A 17,997-nucleotide genomic window follows, 5' to 3' on the forward strand; every position below is an offset into this window, starting at 1 on the left:
TATTTATGATCATATTTCGTGTTGCCCAGCTGAATCTCCGTGGTCAGAATATATATTTAGGATGTGATGTTGGCGATATCTTACCCTATATTTATTCAGAAAACGGACATAAATGGAAAAATATATTGAAATTGTAACAACAAACCTGGTTTATTTGATCAGATTGGGTGGGTAACAAAATGGGCCATAGCATCCCCTTTCACTAGCCTATAGCACTGGGTTTATGGGCTGATCATCCTCTACCAAATTGTGCGCATGTAATGATGGATGATGCCTATTTCAGTAATCAATTGCATAGTGTGCAATTGTGCATATGTTATCGTTATTAGTTTTAAGATGAACTTGTATTTGTTTGTGCAGCTGATTAAATTACTGGAGAATGAGATACTAGACAACACATAACTAATTAATGCGCTCAACTAAAATAAAAAAAATTATGAATACGATTGTCATTGATGAGTGAATCAGCATTACTAGCAAGGATGTATTATGAGAACTATTGACGATTTGTTGGCGTAGCATTGTAAACGATGCAGAAAATCCTCCTGCACACCAGTAGATGAGCGCCCTCGAGTGGTTGAATGTGTTGAACGGATAGATTGTGTTTTGTGGTAAATTAATTTTTGGTAAATTATTACATTTCCTTATAGGCAATCTCCATATCGGTGTAGGCAACGAAAATAACACAAATTAAGTGAGGCACTCTCTAGAGAAGATAGACACATTATCTAGCAAGCCCTCATCTCCCCTAGATTTTGTTGTGCACGAGACCAGCTCCCCTTCGCTTTGGAAACATAGAAGCAAAGAATGTATGCGTTTTTCAAGCATCACGGTTACTTTAATTTAATCAAAGCTGCTGTCTATCTTATCCGAAAAGGGTATCTGAGAGGTATTAAAGACTACATTTCCCAGACAATAATAATGAGTCTCACGTTACGCACTCTGCGCCAAAGATATATCAAAATAGGCTACATAATATGGGGACAGATGTGAATCCTAAATATGGTATAACATGCTAAGAAAACGACAATGATATATCAAAATAGGCTACATAATATGGGGACAGATGTGAATCCTAAATATGGTATAACATGCTAAGAAAAAGACAATGAATATTAATGCACGCCTTACGTAAACTACAAAAGAGACTCCAGAGTGGAGTTGTCTTCTCGCGTGACGTCCTTCTTCCGGCATCACAGTGGTACGAGAAAGAGAACTGTCCAAGGTTCTGACACCGTAAGTGCATTTATTCACTTGAGATAACAACAATGCTTACTTATCTATTTAAAGTTTATGCCACTATTTTATGTATTGGAATGGCTTAATTCCCTGATTAAGCAAACATAAAAATATGATTCTGTCGGCAACCTGAGGATAATGCATAAAACTGCTCAGTTATCGGTTAGACAGGGACAACAGGCATATATGCCTGTGTCTTATTCTGACATATATGTCAGAATAAGTGTGTTCTTTGAATAGGTTCAACAAACAAACTAGTATACTCTCTTGCTATGTCCTTTTTATTTTCGCCAATATTGGACTCTTCATTTCTGGCCAGATGGATGCACGTCTCGAGGGGTCCTCATTTCCCCCTGCCAGCAGTAGTAACTGGAACACCATGATGAAGGAGGGTGACAGTTTTGAACCATGTAATGTGATCCCAGAGCGCAGAACTCTGCTTCGAGCATCTGAGTCCCATGGGCTCCAGCTTCTGAATCTGGTTAGATCATTTCGTGAGCGAGGACTGCTGTTTGACTTCACATTAAAGGCCCAGGAGCACACCTTTCCCTGCCATCGATGTGTGTTGGCAGCTTGCAGTGATTTCTTCAGGTAATATATATATATATATATATATATTTATAGAGAGAGAGAGAGAGAGAGAGAGAGAGAGAGTATTATGTTATCTTTTGGTATTATGACTTTCTCTCTACCACACCCGTCATTAGAGCCATGTTTGAAGTGGATATGCACGAGCGCAATGAGGGCTCCGTAACCCTGGGCAACCAGTCTCCCAGAGCAGTGGGTGCCTTCCTGGACTTTGCGTACACTGGAGAAGCAGTCGTCAGTGACAACAACGTAGACATGCTTTTCCAGCTGGCCTCCTTCCTGCAGGTACAACAACCACAGAACAACTGTGCTGCAGTAATATAATACGAGTCCAGAATAGGTTCACTGAAAACGTGAACTTTTTGACATGATGTAATAGTTCCAGTTGAGTACTAAGTATACCTGTCGATATGTACACACAGGTGTCAGTTCTCTCCAGGGCCTGCAGTGACTTCCTCATCAGTACCCTGGACATCTCCAACTGTCTATCCCTCTCGGCTCTTGCTGAGGGCTATGGGTCATCGTCCCTACAGCAGAAAGCAAATGAGTTTGTGGTTCAGAACTTCCAGAGCTTCTCTTTAACACAAGACTTCCTAGAAATTCAGGTGCTATTCTTATTTAAAAAAAAGCAGATGAGGTGTTATGGGGCCAGGGTAGTAGTAGGGGCTAGGGTTATGGACTCCCAGCCAAAAGGAACTGGGTTCGATCTCCAAGTGGCCTTACCCCATCCTGCTCCTTAACAACCTATATCTGACTTCTGTGTAGGCCGCTTTGACTAAAAGTGGTCAAATGGCTATAAATATGTTATTGTTTTTTTCTTTCATACACATGTGTTTAGCTATATTGTAATTAACACTTACTTTGTGTCCTAAACTTCTTCCTCCAGGTGGAGATGCTAGAAGCCTGCTTAAGGGACAATGCACTGTGCGTTCCTAGTGAGGAGGCCGTGGTGATGTCACTGTTGAGATGGTTGGATCACAATCTAAAAGGGAGACGGAGACTGTTGATAGGACTACTGTCTCTAACCCGATTGCACCATTTACCTGCTGCAGTGCTGACGGTAACCCCCCTCAACTTGCGCATGGGTGCTCCCGAGTACATTGTGTTCATTCACACACAGAGCCACACATTTCTACTCGCATTGGGTCAGGAGGGTACAATGGTCAAGTTATTAGACTCACACTGGAGCGGTGCCTAGCTGAAGATGCCTGCACCCCTTACTTTAGATACATCTCTGCTAAACGCCTAAATTGTAATAGTGTGCGAAATAACACCGGCTCCAAAGGTAGAAGACTGTCCCTGCTACAACCCTCCCTATCCTACATTTGACCTCCAGGCTTTGCGCGACACAGAGCCTCTCCTCCGTGGCGACGAGGCCTGCGTCGCCCTGCTGTCGGAGGCACTGGGGAAGCAGACCCGGTACGGCGGCCTGCTGACCGACGCCAGGCCCGCCACCGTACGGAGCTACATCTACACCCAGAAGACAGAGGAGAACGGCCAGACCCGGCACTCCTTCTGCTACTCCCTGGAAGCCGACCGATGGAGGGAGGTGTCGCCGGAACCCTGCCTGGGGGGAGGGAGCCCCCTGGTGCCTGACCTACCGGGTTCACACCTGAGCAGCTTCGCTGAGAAGGTAGGGGTAGTCACTGCCGGAGGGTTGACATGCTCTGATTCAGGAATGTACATTTCCTGTATGTGTTGCCTGGTAAAAAATCCAGTCCAACAATTGGCTTAGGTGGAATATTCAATCCAAAGAACATTCTGGAATGCATTGCCTGTGTCATGAAAAGCAAAGGGATTGCTTATTATTATTTAAAACAATCCAATAGTTCAGTGTCTGGATTACTCATAGTTTTGTGTTATGGATGGGTTACAAAGTAATTGTTTGCGAGACATGAAACGGTTTAAAGTTCTCTTTACGGATTTTGATTTACAAACATACGTTTAGCTTTTAAGACATGTGCCAGTGAATATAACTGTTAGTTTCACAAATTATTATCTGTCAAACTATAATAGTATATATGCATGTACATATGTATATGTATATACATACATTACCGGTATATATGTATATGTATACATGTATGCCACAACCAATTGTGGCATACATTTGGTGAAGCAAGTGAACTGGCTCAGTGCACAAGAAGATCTAACAAATTGCAGACATACAAATACTTCCTTCCCATTGTCTTTCCTAGTTGTTTGTGACTGGCGGTTGCCGGGGTAACTGTTGCCGAGCTGTGCGCCTCCATGTGGCTGAGCCATTCCATGACGCCACAGACGAGGTGTGGTGCCTCTGTCCTGTGACCGGTAGCTGCACAGCGAAGGCTGCCATGTCGAAGCCGCGCACCATGCACACGGCCGTGACCTGCCTGGACAGAGTGTACGTCATCGGGGGACGGTCCCGAGGACCCAGAGGAGAGACACCCAGTCTCCTAGAGGTCTCTCACTCTCTCTCACTCTCTCTCTCTCTCTCTCTCTCTCTCTCTCTCTCTCTCTCTCTCTCTCTCGCTCTCTCTCTCGCTCTATACTCTAAAACAAATTTAAGTTATTAGATTCAATTATAGTCAATTCTATTAAATTATTTTCTGCTCAACCGATAGGTGGAGTACTACGACCCCCTCTCCGAGAGCTGGACTTTAGTCAGCCCTCTGCCAGCAGCCATCTTCTACCCAGAGTCTAGCACCTGTGGCAGCATCATCTACACCCTGGGCTCAGAGGTGGAGATCAGCGACTCCTTCAACCCCTCCCTGGACTGCTTCTTCAGCTACAACGCCGGGCAGGACCAGTGGAGCCGCCTGGTGGCAGAGTTCGGCCAGTTCTTCCACGCCAAACTAATCAAGGCCGTGTCTATTCATGAAACACTGCATCTTTGTGACCTGTCCACCTATAAGGTGAGTCCTTGCTAATGCACAGTTAATGCATGAATGAACCAATAAAAGCATTTTTTATGTGCTGAACATGAGGTTGACTGATTAAGAGGATGGCGTGTCATCGGTGATAGGGGATGAATTGGATGGATGGAGAGCTTCATCTGCGTTTTGATATTCAAACATTTGTAACCTTTATTGAATCATTGAATCGTTATCGTTAAAACAAGAAGTTACATTAGAGACCTATCCAACACGTATTCCTGTTCTTGGTTTGCTGTAGGTCTACAGCTTCTGTCCAGAGACGTGCATCTGGAAGGGGGAAGGCTCGTTTGAGTGTGCCGGGTTCAATGCCGGGGCGGTGGGAACAAGGGACCGAATTTACATCCTGGGTGGAGAATACTCCCCTGACGAGATCACAGATGATGTTCAGGTGATAAACATACACTGCATGGTTTAAAAGATGTGTTGTGTCTCTGGACCCAGGCGGTTATGGTTGCTGGGTTGCACCCAGCATGGCGCTCAAGGGAGCACATAGAGTAATGCAAATTAAACAAAGAATCAAGAGATGGCTAGTGGGCCACAATATTGCTCATGAAATGGATTGCAATGTGGATGATTCGTTTACAAATGGCTAAAGTCTATCTGGATTACCGGTTGTTTATTTGGTCCCATCTATCATTTCATGATTAATTCATGCCAGGAGTTCATTTATAACGGTGATCCTCTCCGGCTGTGCTTTGCAATTTGAACAGGTGTACCACAGTGGGCGGAGTCAGTGGGAGGAAGTGGCCCCAATGCCCAGAGGCCTCACTGACTTTCACTGTCAGCTCCTTAGCTTCAACAGATACAGAGACCCCTGGGGGGAGAGAGGAGATCCAGCATAATGTACAGTGCATTGCATAACGCATGCATTTGTGCATTCATGGACGCACATGCAAGCATGCAAGTGGATGTACTGTACTTCATCCATGTCAAAAAGCCAGTAGGTATTCTTACAGGGGACATTGGCTCTCCTTAGTCTCAACATTTCTAAGCTAGACTACCCCGCTTGATGACCAATTTGGAAAAAGTGAATAATCAGAGTATTTAACCCAGCTGTGCCAAGAAGACTATGGAGAATATCAACACTATGCTCTCTAAGGGAGATACACTCCATCTTCGTTATAGTTTCTTGTTACCTTTTTTTTTATAGTTTACCCCATTATCATGGTCCCGGGGAAATCTATGATTCGTTGCTATGTTTTAAGTACCAGATACATTGAGATACTTTTCTCGTCCGTCTACTTTTTTAAGTTTGCAATGGCAGCTGGAATATTTATTGTGATGTGTTTGTTTATAGGGCTTTAGGTCACATTGTGAAGTCCATATAATATGAACGGTCCCCAGATGAGGATTTTCTATGCAGCCATTTTGAACAAAATGTAATAGAAAAGTGAACAGCCTCTGAATTATTAAACTAATGAATGGTGGTATGTGGAACAACTGTACAAATTAATTTTTATTTTCATTGCAAACTAAATTTTTATTTATTTATATTGTGTTCTCATACCCCCAGAAATGCTCCTAATGTTTCAGAACATTTGAGTGAAAAAATGTTAAGCATATAAGGGTCTGTATCAAGTCCCGTAACTGTGCTGGAATAAAAATAAATAAAAAATTCAGGTGCCTTTGATTCCATCTCTTATATATTTGACCTAATATGAAACAACAAAGTATTTCTGAGTTATTACTTCAACAATATATTCTCTGTATCTTATCTCAGACATTAACCTGACCATGAATACAATGTAGGTCACATTCTAAACAGTGTGCCGCTAGACTGGGAATAAAAAGCTGAGCATGCAACATGTCTGAACCATTCTTCACAGCATATCCTTTGCTGTAAACGCTCGGCACATGGTCTCTTTAACCAAACTACTGTGCCAGGTTATATCCAAACCCCCCTTCCTTCCAGAACATTCTTTCATCCATTTTTTCCATTAGCGGGTTCAGTTCTGGTATGCTTTGACAAGCAGCCACATGAGTAGGACCGTGAATAAGACAATCATGAAGTTGATGAACAGCTCCCGCGCTGAGCGGTCCATCCTGGGGCCAATGAAGCCGGAGAAACAGAGCGGCCAATAGGTCGATCAAAGTGGGCCAGGAGCGAGCTTCCAGATGCAGGCAGGAAGAGGAGCAGCTGTGGTGGATTTTTCTTCGAGGGCTAGTGCGAGACTGGTGCCCAAAGCCTAACATGGATGCAGGGCGAGGAGTGAAACAACTGGCATTAAAAACAACACAACAGAAAATATGTATTGGTTATCATTTTTTTTATATTCTGGGAACAGGCTTGAATGAATGAATGACTGATTGCCTATATGTGCATGTTCACATTATATTAAAGTTAGTTATTATTATTTGTCAAAAAAAACAAACACATTCAAACACTGAACTGCCTATACCAAATATTGTAGGATGGATATACATTTTTTTGTGTTTCTATGTTGATATTAGAGATTTATTTTACTAATGAAAATTTGTATGGATAAAACCCATATCTGTATTAATCTAAAGCATGTGGAGTTATTGAGCGGTTACCTTTCGTCTTGGGGATCTTGCGTTTGTTTGCAGCAGATACAATGCCAGAGAGAACAAGGAGAGAGTGATGAAAAAGAGAGCCTGGTTCTCTATGATGGCTGTGTTGTGCAGCCAATGGTTCCTCTCTTTATCTGCAATGCAATGAGACTAGTCTCCACCTCGATGAGCTAAAGTTCTCTTCTATTCCCTTTGTTTCTCTGTCAGCCAATCAGGCTCTCATCTCTCTGCCATCCCTTACATTCTTTCAGTCCTGTGGGCAACGAACACTCCTAAAGTAGCACTAGCCAGTTGACTGGCCATACTCCACATAGACACAGACTGATGTCAGGCACCATCTTAACCACCAATAGAGTGCTTTGGTATCCCCTGCACACAATCAGAGACATAGACAAATGGAAACACACATCACCCCCCTGCCCGCACACACATAGACACACAGACACACACACACACACACCGATCCAAACCCATGTCCACATGTATGTACACAACACACAGGAGTGGCTTTAGGTTATTTATAAAACACTTGAAATAGTTGGATTACTGTGTTCTGAACACAATGCTCGTATGGATAGGGGAAACTCACAGTATCACTGGGGCCGGAGCTATGCACGGGCACAAGAAGGGAAACACAATCTCCCCTTCCAAAATATGCATTGCAGAACTCCAGGGCTTCACTGGCATAAACCAAAGAGATCAACTTTACTAGAACATATCTGTGCAAACAGAATACTTTTTTAATCGTACTACAAGACTGCATATCGTATTGCATAGTATTGTTTCCAAAATATGTAAACAATGCCTCTACACAGCATGTGGAACCATCTAGTATGAGTATGTTGATCGTTGTCTGCATATTCAAGTTCGCTTTAGTTCCATTGCACGATTGGTAATTACTCTCCCATCATTTATATCATTGTTCACACATCAACTAGTTCAATATTTCCCACCCCTCGCCTGCCCTGCTGTATTGTTGTGGTGTTAACGAAGGGAATTTGACCGTGCACAACAGATAATCTCTCAGATCACCTCACAATTGACAGCTGCCTTGAACGGTGTTATCTCCAGTCTGGTGCAAAACCTGATTGGCACGCTCTTACACGTGAACAGCAGACCGCGCCTGTGGTTAGGATTAAGTGTATACATGAGAAGTTCACTTGAAGTATTCGGGCGCAGAACGCCGAGGTCACTCTGTGAATATTCCCCAGATGATAATGTTTCCCATTGTGTTGACCCACTCAGGGCACTCTGCCGGTCCCCGCAATAAACATGTTTGACCTACGAATTATCGTTGCCAAGGAGACAGACGATGAATATAGCATGGCTAGGTGTACAGCCATTTAAGAGAGACAGCTGTATGGAATGGACTCTGAGCTGTTGTTATGCTTTGGTGGATCTGTGTGTGTGTGTGTGTGTGTGTGTGTGTGTTTCTCTGATAAACAAAAGGACAGTCAGCAGGGTTGCCCTTTAACTCAGAGGAGACTTTGCCAGTGTTTGTGTGTGTGAGTGTGTGTGTGTGTGTGCGCGTCTGTGTGTGTGTGTGTGTGTGTGTGTGTGTGTGTGTGTGTGTGTGTGTGTGTGTGTGTGTGTGTGTGTGTGTGTGTGTGTGTGTGTGTGTGTGTGTGTGTGTGTGCGTGCGTGTGTGTGTGTGCAGTATACCAATTTATCACTGCATCTCTTTCTATGTATATTACATTATTGGTCATTTATTTTAGTACTCTTGATACAATATGACTGAGTCATATTTGTGTTCGATTATATTCTAATCAACATGAGTAGTGTTGAATTATGAATCCATTTGCATTCAAGGGCTTATTTGTCCATGCAACGTATGTGTTACATATCGGAGCTCTTCCATCACTATTTTCGATATGGAAGCAGGCACTCCAAGACCGTCCACCTCAACCCCTCTGATTTAGGTTCATAAGAAAGTATGTTGATGAAATCAGCAGGATTCTGGCCGTTGGCTACCAGATCTACATCTCAACTTTTTTGGTGTCTTGGGATACATTAGTGGAATGTTCAATTTCCAACAGGGTAAGCTTATGTTTGCCTGGTAGAAATCTACAGCAATTGACAGATATGAGTCTAATAGATGTGTAAAAAAAAAAAGAAAGCAAAAATAACATTAAGCTCTATGGCCCATTTAAATCATTTCATTTAAATGAAAGGCCTATATTGTGTTCTTTATACAGAAGGTGCAACAAATGATGGATAGCAATTGGAAATGCATCATGGCCAGAGCTGAATAAGAACTGTTCTTTGGGAGCACACAGCTATGGGTTCTCCTCTCACCAGCTGTTGTTTTGCAGACCAAGCAACACGCTGTTAAAACTGGGTATTCCCACTGTCAGATCAGCTTGGGGTTTGCAATTACTATGATGACTGTGAACAGGTGAAGATCATGTCGCCCATGAAATGCCTGGATAAAAACACACGCACGCACACCCACCCACCGATCCATAGTCTAGTTCTTAACCGTAGCATCGATCATATCTATAGTAGCCTACTAGTAGGCCTACCTTGTAGTTGAGATGGGCCAATTTGATAGTTTTCTCCCTCAAAATTTGAACACTAAAATAAGAATGGAAGGTTTAACTGCCATTCTTGCTATATAAATGCTATATACATTTTATTTATTATTATTATTATTATTATTATTATTATTATTATTATTATTATTATTATTATTATTATTATTATTATTATTATTATTATTATTATTCTTCTTAGCTGTGTCAGTGGCTCAGTCAGAAATACTATTTCGGTCTTTATTTAATATGTTTTTGTTTATATTTATGCATTTAATTGTTTGTCATGAATATTGAGTTCGCAAAATTAGGTAGGAACTGCGTTCGGCTCCACCGAACATTAGAGGGCGCAAACGACCGCATCGGTAAAAGGCCCACCGCAATAATCATTTCTAAACATTAAATAAATAAATAGTCTCGATCGCAGGTGGTTTACAAATTAAAAACAGAGGAAAAACTAATAAAAAATCGACCGTAACATGGGAAATCATTCACATAGCGTGGCTGGGGTCTGCCGCCCATTGATGCACACCTAATTACACGTTTTTTTTCTACGTGAATATTAAGACCTCACCTCACGTGGCATCCTCAGCTCAGCGTTGCCCCCTTGCGCGGCTTTCTTAAATTACGCCATTATTTGTAATTTAAAGACAAAGCAACAGATGACTGACTAGATACTGATACAATAATTTAGCTTTGAAAGGAAAAATTATAACATAAATCAACTTAAAAAATTGAGGCAGATGTTGGTGTCCAATGTGTCAGTGGCTCAGTCATCTACTTGATGACACTGCTCCGTGGTGAAGACCTGTCCATCAGGCTGTGTTCCCCATGTAATCTTATATTGGTCAACGTTACGTTTTCCATCAGCTGTTGCTGGTCAACACAATGTTTTTTCTCTGTGCATCGCCCTACCATCACGAATCTATCCTTTATATTAATAAAAAATGACTGAGCACTTTAGTAGAGACAATGTCTTTTCAGGCCACTCTTTTGGAAGATCAATTAAGCACTTGTAGTCTGTGAAGCCATCTATTGTTATGGAGGTCGTTGCTACCTGTGTAGCAACCTACCTGTACTAAGAAACACCAGCAACTGGTGTTTCTTAGCACAGGTAGGTTGCTAAGGTTTGAGAACAAGATTCAGGGCTGGGCTTTGTGTGATGATTTTGCAGTACATTCTTCTTCACTACCCTTCATGACAGTAGAGAGTCCATGATGTTTTTGGGGTGGGAGCATATTAGGATTTCACAGTGAAGCATGAAGAACAGAGAATCACTATCTTCTTTTAAAATGCCTGCTTGTTGCTGGGTCATCAAGTCCTGCAGATCGGGTCATCTCATTCTTACTATCAGCGACCTGGACGAAACAGCGGCGATCAATTAAACAAGATGCAGATATAATGTTCTCTACCTGCCTTTAGTTTCATGGCGCTGTTGAGTCGAACTACAGGTGATCCAAACCGCTGGCCCTCGCCAATATGGGGAGAATCTTCAGATGGGCCGGATGTCGTCACAACACACCGTTCTTTGGATGAATCGTTCTATAGGGAATAAACTGATATTGATCAAACTCTTATTTAAATAAGCAAAAGCAGGATTTAATGAGTTGATAAACTATATGTTATTCCTGTGGATATGTAGCTACATGCTGTGAAGCAGTGTTACACCTCACTTCAGTGCTTATTCACTATCCACATCATGTAGTAACAATGCAATTATGAGGTCATATGTATGTTAAGTTGTGTCTTAGCTTAGATTGTAAAAATACAAGTTCGCTGTTTCACGTACCTAGATTATGTTATGCAACAGGAGTTGTTACGCATACACACAGCAAACGTGTAACAAGCTACGTTAAAAGATTCACTTGTAAAACATGTAGAAATAGATCAAATTCCATGCCATGTTCTTATTATAAATGTGTAACAATAATTTCCTATAACTCACGGTGTATAGTTACAGGTTGCTCCATAATGTAAAAAGAGATTACTATCACAATATAACTCTTAACTTGATTATTATTAGATCGATTATTACATTACTTGTATGATTAATGAACAAGTACACTGTAATGTAGAGTATCGGTAGTCAGCAGTCCTAAATTTAAGCTTTTTGTCAGTTATCCAAACATAAAATGGGAAGCTGTGAGGAACTCCTGCCCTGAATACTACTACATGTTGAGTAAGCTTCAAAGTTCATTTTCCAAAACAATTGAGTCGCAAACACCAAAACTTGATTGGATTGTACATTTTATATTACATTCAAGAGGTATTTTTCAAAAATTTACAAAAATAATCCAATCAAAGGAACTACATACACTACTTATTTTACATGCACACTGGAAAAAGGGTTTTAAGCCGTACTTCATCTGATTATTATTTTGTAATTCAATTCAAATAAACATTTTTTGTTTTATTTTTAAAATAACTTTTTTTTATTTCAAAATACTGTGAAATATAGATATTTTTAATTAGGAGCTCAATTAAGAAATATCCATTTTGACAAATGTAAAATTTTAAGGTTGTGTATTCAACTGATTAATACTTTTGTCATTCAATCCAAATATTTTTTTTTTGTTTTCTTCCTAAAACACTGTTATATTTGATTAGGAGCTCAATTTAGAAATATTTGTTCAGACAAATGTACAATTTCAAGGTTACGTACAAGCCTGCGCATGCGCATTAAATACAAAGACGCTTACGACTACTGGACCAAACCGCAGTGTTGCCAACTTAGCGATTTTGTCGCTATATTTAGCTACTTTTCAGACCCCTTTGGCGACTTTTTTTCAAAACAGCGACAAGCGACAAATCTAGCTTCTTTTTCAGCTGCTATTGGTGACTTTTGGCGACTTTTTGAGGTGAAAGCACTAGCCTTGACCAGAGTGACGATGACTCACTGGTTCTGTGAGCTAGGACAGTCTGTCTGTGTCTGGAGGGAGGTCTGGAGTAGGTCTAACTCTGCGATTTAGATTGTTAATATATTGTATATTGTGTGGCGGCAGCAGCTCAGGTGGTAGAGCGGGTTGGCTGGTAACCTGAAGGTTGTTGGTTCGATCCCCGGCTTTACCAAGCAGAGTATCGAGGTGTCTTTGACAAAGCACCTAACCCTGACTGATGTCGCAATGTGATGTCGAATCCAGACAGAAGCGCCCCAAGGCCATGAAGCGGCGAGAGCCGAGCGGGGAAAAGTGATGATCATGATGTATACAAAAATATGTTATGTTTAAATGAGAAACAATTGTTTGATTAAATTGTAATCATTTTGATTGGATAAAACAAATTATTTCTGATAGATATTTCTTAAATGAGAAACAATTGTTGGAGTGAATCAATATTTTTTTGTTTAGGATTTAACATACGATTTAAATGTATAACTTCATTCAAAGAATAGAATTATACTTGGTGCCAAGTTGTATTATTTTGTTTTTATGAACATAGGAAATATTGTTTGAGGCAAGCTATATATTTGTCATTGGCTCAAGTTATGTAATATAGATGTGAACCATTACCCATGTCTTTTTTTTTGGTTCAACAGAAGGCTTTTTCCAGTGCAAGTCAGAACTGTCTAACATTACAGAGACATTGGCTTCTGCGATGACAGGGATTCTTTCTGACTTGTTGCTGCTCAACTGGCCATTTGTGACTTAAAATAAAGGTATCCATACAAAATACTCAGCCAAGACACATGAGGAGTTCTATTCAACAATACGGCTAATGAATTGTGGGATGAAGCTTTAAAATAAATATACATATGTTGTTGGTATGCAGACGTTTTGTGTTCTATAAAGCAATGAACTTTACTTTCAGTAAACCTTTTAGTGAATTAATAATGAAGCTCTCTGTTGATAATACACCTGAGAATCGACATGGATCTTTCTTGTTCATGTAATTTGCCACAGGATGGCATTTTAAAATGACAACCACATAGAAACACAACCTACACACAAAAACAAGAAAATGTGACCATCCTTGTTAACATATACAGACATATGACACAACATGGCTTAAGATATGAAAATGTGTGAGGACTGACTGGAAAATGGATATGGTTGAGTGGAAGGTAAGTTTACATTTCGTTTTGTGAAAAGCACACTTGGTTCGGCAATACTTTTCACACTCACTGCGCTCTATGCCTGATTCCCCAACAACCATTGTGCAAGTACACTAATTCAATCATTTTCATGAAATAAACAGAAACAAAAAAAATATTTCTGCTCTCCATGGCCATTACACATAACATAAATATAACTACGCCACGCAAGACCATGTATCCATCTAAACAAAAATATCTGTTTCACATGAAAATATTTTTACAAAACCCTGATACATTTATTTTTTTCCTTGCTTTTTTTTGGAGCAACTTCAGCCTAAGCAGATCTTCAAGGGCTTTTACACAGTGGCATGGTCCAAAATTGCTGAACTGCAATTTGCAATTAGTTTTGTATGATTCTGTCCATGTCCGTTGTAGTGTTTACCTTTTACAAAACCATTATTCTCTAAAATATGTTCTTGTTAGACTGCTTTGTATAAATAACAGTACACATTATCATAATCAAAAGGGCACATCAAATTTTTTCTTGAAGGTCGTCAAAGTTTTGAGAGTAAAGTCTTATTTCAGAAAAATGAAACACAGTTTCATACAATTGTAGAAAAACACAGTCACAGTCCTTCTGTTAAATGTAATGTTATAAAACCTAAAGTGAAACGCTACTCCTATCAATAATATAGACATTTAACATCAACAAAAATACTTTGACCTAACAAATTACAAATTTATTTAGAGTTAACAGTTTAGGACTTGAGGCACAATTCTCCAGACAACAACCGGCTATTATTGGTTAAGTTATTGCAAGACATGTTCAATTACACACATATCTTAACAATATGTTCAATCTTCACCCTTTGCCTATTTTCTCCCTGTAACCATTTAGTCAGCCCTGCTCACTATCAGACTTTTAGTTTAAACACATTTAAAACAAAAAGTTGCACCTTTTGTCGGTTGTCTTGTCTCGAGGGACAAGGGCCATAGGAAGAAAACATACAAACACGGAAAACAAAAAGTGCTGGTGTTCAGAGCAAAAATGGTTTCGAGCAGTAAACCAATCAAATCTCTTCTCTCGTATCTATGATTGGGAAATGGTAATACATTTCAGTTATAAAGAGAAAAATAAACCCAACAAGAACGCCATTGACATATACTTGAGCCTTATAAAAAAAACATAAATATAACCCTCGGTTTCTCAAAACCTACTGTAGGTGCAGCGATCCATGGGGTGGCCCCTGTAGTAGTCTGTTCTTAGGAGATGATCAGTCACAGACTGGGATTCCCTGCACGTTGTTTTTGTATGATAACAGTTGTATATGTACACATGTGTGCGTGCGTGTGTGCGCGTGCGTCTGTGTCTGTATCTCTATGTGTGTTTGTGTGTGTGTGTGTGTGTGTGTGTGTGTGTCAGAGGGACAGAGGGAGGGAAAGAGAGTGATAGGTAGAGTATGCATAAGTGGCGTCAGTATGGAGTGAGACGTCACAGACGCGTCTCCCGGTCCCTGCTGTGGTGCTCGGCCGTTGGCTGCGACCCCTCCGTGTCACGGACCACCGGCTCACGGACCGACTTCGTCTCAGGGACCACCGCCGCCTCACGGTCTGCCGTCTCGTCCTTCCCCAGCGCCTCCATCTCCGCCCCACCGTTGGCCAGCGCCCCCCGGACGGCGTTCCTCTGCTCCCTCCTCACCTGCTGCCGGAGCAGGAGGAACCCCGGGATGCACACCAGGAAGGAGGCGGAGCGCAGGCTCAGCGTCAGGCCCAGGTAGGCCGTCCTGCAGGGGGGGGTCACAGATGGGCGGCAGAAGCTCAGGAGGTAAAGCGGGTTGGCTGGCAACCGCAAGGTTGCTAAGTGGATCCCCGGCTCCTCCTAGCTGAGTGTCGAGGTGTCCCTGAGCAAGACGCCTCACCCTGACTGCTCCCGACGAGCTGGCTGTCCCCTTGCGTGGCTGACACCGCTGTCGGTGTGTGAATGTGTGCATTAATGGGGGAATACTAGGCAATATTGTAAAGCGCTTTGGATAAAAATGCAATATAAATGCATTCTATTTACCATTTAGCATTGGACACGCAGAGGGACGGTACAACACACAGCTGAAGATGTGCTTCTGGTGGTCTCATTGGTGAATGTATTGCGTTCGCTTCAGAAGACATTGAAAGAAATGTCTATGAAAGACTTGACAATGACAGTTTTATTTATTCAAAAGCTAGTTAGTGAAACTCGACACGTGTGGGCAGAAACCTCATTGTCAACTTTGTATAGCCTTTAACAAAGAAATTAAACCAAGACATTATTACACTTAACGGAACGCTTACACAATACCTTATATCATATTCTGTCCGGTCTAAACATTAGTTTGGATTATAGAAAATATATTGTCTAACTATATACTAGTCACTACAAATGTTACGTGAATAAAATCATCATCGAATTCACCATGTACACAACACAATTACAGCTTGTACAGTTGGTCTTCCATAAATGAATAAGTAAAATATTTGAAACCTATCTGTATCAGTACCAAGTGCACTGAACATGTGTATTGATCAGGTTAACTAATGCATCCAATCAGATGAGGGGTGTACCTGTAGGCAGCAGTGTTGTAGATCCTGCAGGCCCCAATTCCACCACACCTCTTCTGACCCCACTTCAGACACGTCGTGTCAATGATGGCCCCGAAGTAGATGGGGGCTGGGATGCCGGCTGTTAGGGGATCAAATTTAAACAATCTGGGTGGCTGCATTGTTCCAGGTGGTTATACATTTATTATTAAATTTTTTATCAAATTGCTACGCATATCCCGTTGCCAACTCATTGGTTTGAGTTTGGCTTTAGTGTGTGATAATCCGCATATAGTTTAACAAAACGTCAGTAAATGTAAGAAATACATCCATAAATGAGAGTAGAACCGTGATTTCAATGTTCCAACTTACCTAGGGTTCTTGTGGCTAGGGCATGGAAACCCAAGGCTAAAGACTTGAGCTGTGGTTCAATGCACCTGCATGACAAAATGCATATTAAATATGAAAATGAACAAATATGCAATATAGGCAGGTTAAATAACATGTTAACTTGATCTCTGCTCATAACTCAAACATTGTATTATAAAAAAGAATCTGAAGAATAAACCACAAATCAACACATTTCTTCAGGTCAGGTTGAAATGATTAGAGCATTTCCAAGCATCTCCAGGCTTGACGATGCGTTTCCTCTTTTAAAAGCAGCAGGAAACATGCACAGGGCTGAGAATGTGAGGCTTGTTAATTCAGTGTCATGTGTTCTGTGTGCCCTATAGGCTGTGGGTCATGAGGCCTGTCGACACAGACCAAACATTCAGAGGCTGAATAGTAACTCATCTATCTCTGACATTTCACTTTAATTGCCATTGAGTTATGGCAAAATTTTATGGCCAAGTCAAAGAGCATGGGGGATATCCACATGCGTATCTCTTGTCAATGAGCATAACTGTTCTTTTAATGACCTTCATGTTTAGCCTGATATAATCAGATAAACATAGATTATCCGTTCCCATAAATGAAGGGGGAAAAGATGAGAAAGAAAAGAAAACAAGCATTGGCAATAACGTTTTCAATAGAGGGCCACTATTTTCCAGAAACCTGTGTGTGTGTGTGTGTGTGTGTGTGTGTGTGTGTGTGTGTGTGTGTGTGTGTGTGTGTGTGTGTGTGTGTGTGTGAGCGTGTGTGTGTGTGTGTGTGTGTGTGTGTGTGTGTGTCTGTGTGTGTGTGTGTGTGTGTGTGTGTGTGTGTGTGTGTGTGTGTGTGTGTGTGTGTGTGTGTGTGCAGCACACATGTCTTGAATGCAGATGCAATGAGAGAGGCAGAGAATACACATTTATTCATAAAGGATGCATTGATCTGCCAAAAGGTTTGTCCTGGTTAATCAACGAGATCACGTCATCACACGACTCCCTACGTTTCTACAGTCCCTCTAACCCAATCATAATATGATGATACGATATGAGTCAAATTCCATATATATTTAGTTCGGGCCGGGAATGTCATCCCTTGTATTGTTGTTGTATTAGAAACTGTGTGAGACAAAAAATGTCTCAGCATGAGATGATGAGATCTCATGAATATCTCAACATGAGATCATGGCCAAACCTCACAGTCTCAGAGGCTCTGT

General features: G+C 41.2%; 3 protein-coding genes across 3 annotated transcripts in view; 1 reads left to right on the top strand and 2 right to left on the bottom strand.

The window, feature by feature from the left end:
- The first annotated feature begins 947 nt into the window (after nucleotides 1-947).
- Nucleotides 948-6,372, top strand: kbtbd3 (kelch repeat and BTB (POZ) domain containing 3). The gene is made up of 10 exons (XM_030381323.1): nucleotides 948-1,236; nucleotides 1,559-1,830; nucleotides 1,947-2,112; nucleotides 2,250-2,432; nucleotides 2,714-2,887; nucleotides 3,164-3,460; nucleotides 4,026-4,268; nucleotides 4,431-4,721; nucleotides 4,981-5,130; nucleotides 5,453-6,372. The coding sequence occupies exons 2-10, from the start codon at nucleotides 1,559-1,561 to the stop codon at nucleotides 5,582-5,584; spliced, it is 1,908 nt and encodes a 635-aa protein (XP_030237183.1). The 5' UTR covers nucleotides 948-1,236; the 3' UTR covers nucleotides 5,585-6,372.
- sln (sarcolipin) lies at nucleotides 6,181-6,928 on the bottom strand. Its single transcript, XM_030381324.1, has one exon. It carries the CDS (start codon nucleotides 6,782-6,784, stop codon nucleotides 6,689-6,691), a length of 96 nt encoding a protein of 31 aa, XP_030237184.1. The 5' UTR covers nucleotides 6,785-6,928; the 3' UTR covers nucleotides 6,181-6,688.
- Nucleotides 6,929-13,756: 6,828 nt separating this feature from the next.
- The window catches only part of slco1c1 (solute carrier organic anion transporter family, member 1C1), a 29,908-nt gene continuing 25,667 nt past the window's right edge, over nucleotides 13,757-17,997 (bottom strand). Inside the window, exons 13-15 of the mRNA XM_030382049.1 lie at nucleotides 16,785-16,849; nucleotides 16,437-16,554; nucleotides 13,757-15,625 (exon numbers count right to left, since the gene is read on the bottom strand). Coding sequence (XP_030237909.1) covers nucleotides 15,334-15,625; nucleotides 16,437-16,554; nucleotides 16,785-16,849 — 475 coding nt within the window. The 3' untranslated portion in view covers nucleotides 13,757-15,333. The remainder of the gene's footprint in view (nucleotides 15,626-16,436; nucleotides 16,555-16,784; nucleotides 16,850-17,997) is intronic.

The sequence above is a fragment of the Gadus morhua genome, chromosome 16 (assembly GCF_902167405.1).
Source record: "Gadus morhua chromosome 16, gadMor3.0, whole genome shotgun sequence".
NCBI lineage: Eukaryota > Metazoa > Chordata > Actinopteri > Gadiformes > Gadidae > Gadus > Gadus morhua.

What these genes read in the sequence shown, in the direction of transcription:
- kbtbd3 (XM_030381323.1), top strand. Translation starts at nt 1,559, where the DNA reads ATGGATGCACGTCTCGAGGGGTCCTCATTTCCCCCTGCCAGCAGTAGT. An exon ending in GCTTGCAGTGATTTCTTCAG is followed by an intron (nt 1,831 to 1,946) that starts GTAATATATATA and finishes ACCCGTCATTAG; the next exon opens with AGCCATGTTTGAAGTGGATA. An exon ending in TGAGCAGCTTCGCTGAGAAG is followed by an intron (nt 3,461 to 4,025) that starts GTAGGGGTAGTC and finishes TGTCTTTCCTAG; the next exon opens with TTGTTTGTGACTGGCGGTTG.
- sln (XM_030381324.1), bottom strand. Translation starts at nt 6,784, where the DNA reads ATGGACCGCTCAGCGCGGGAGCTGTTCATCAACTTCATGATTGTCTTA.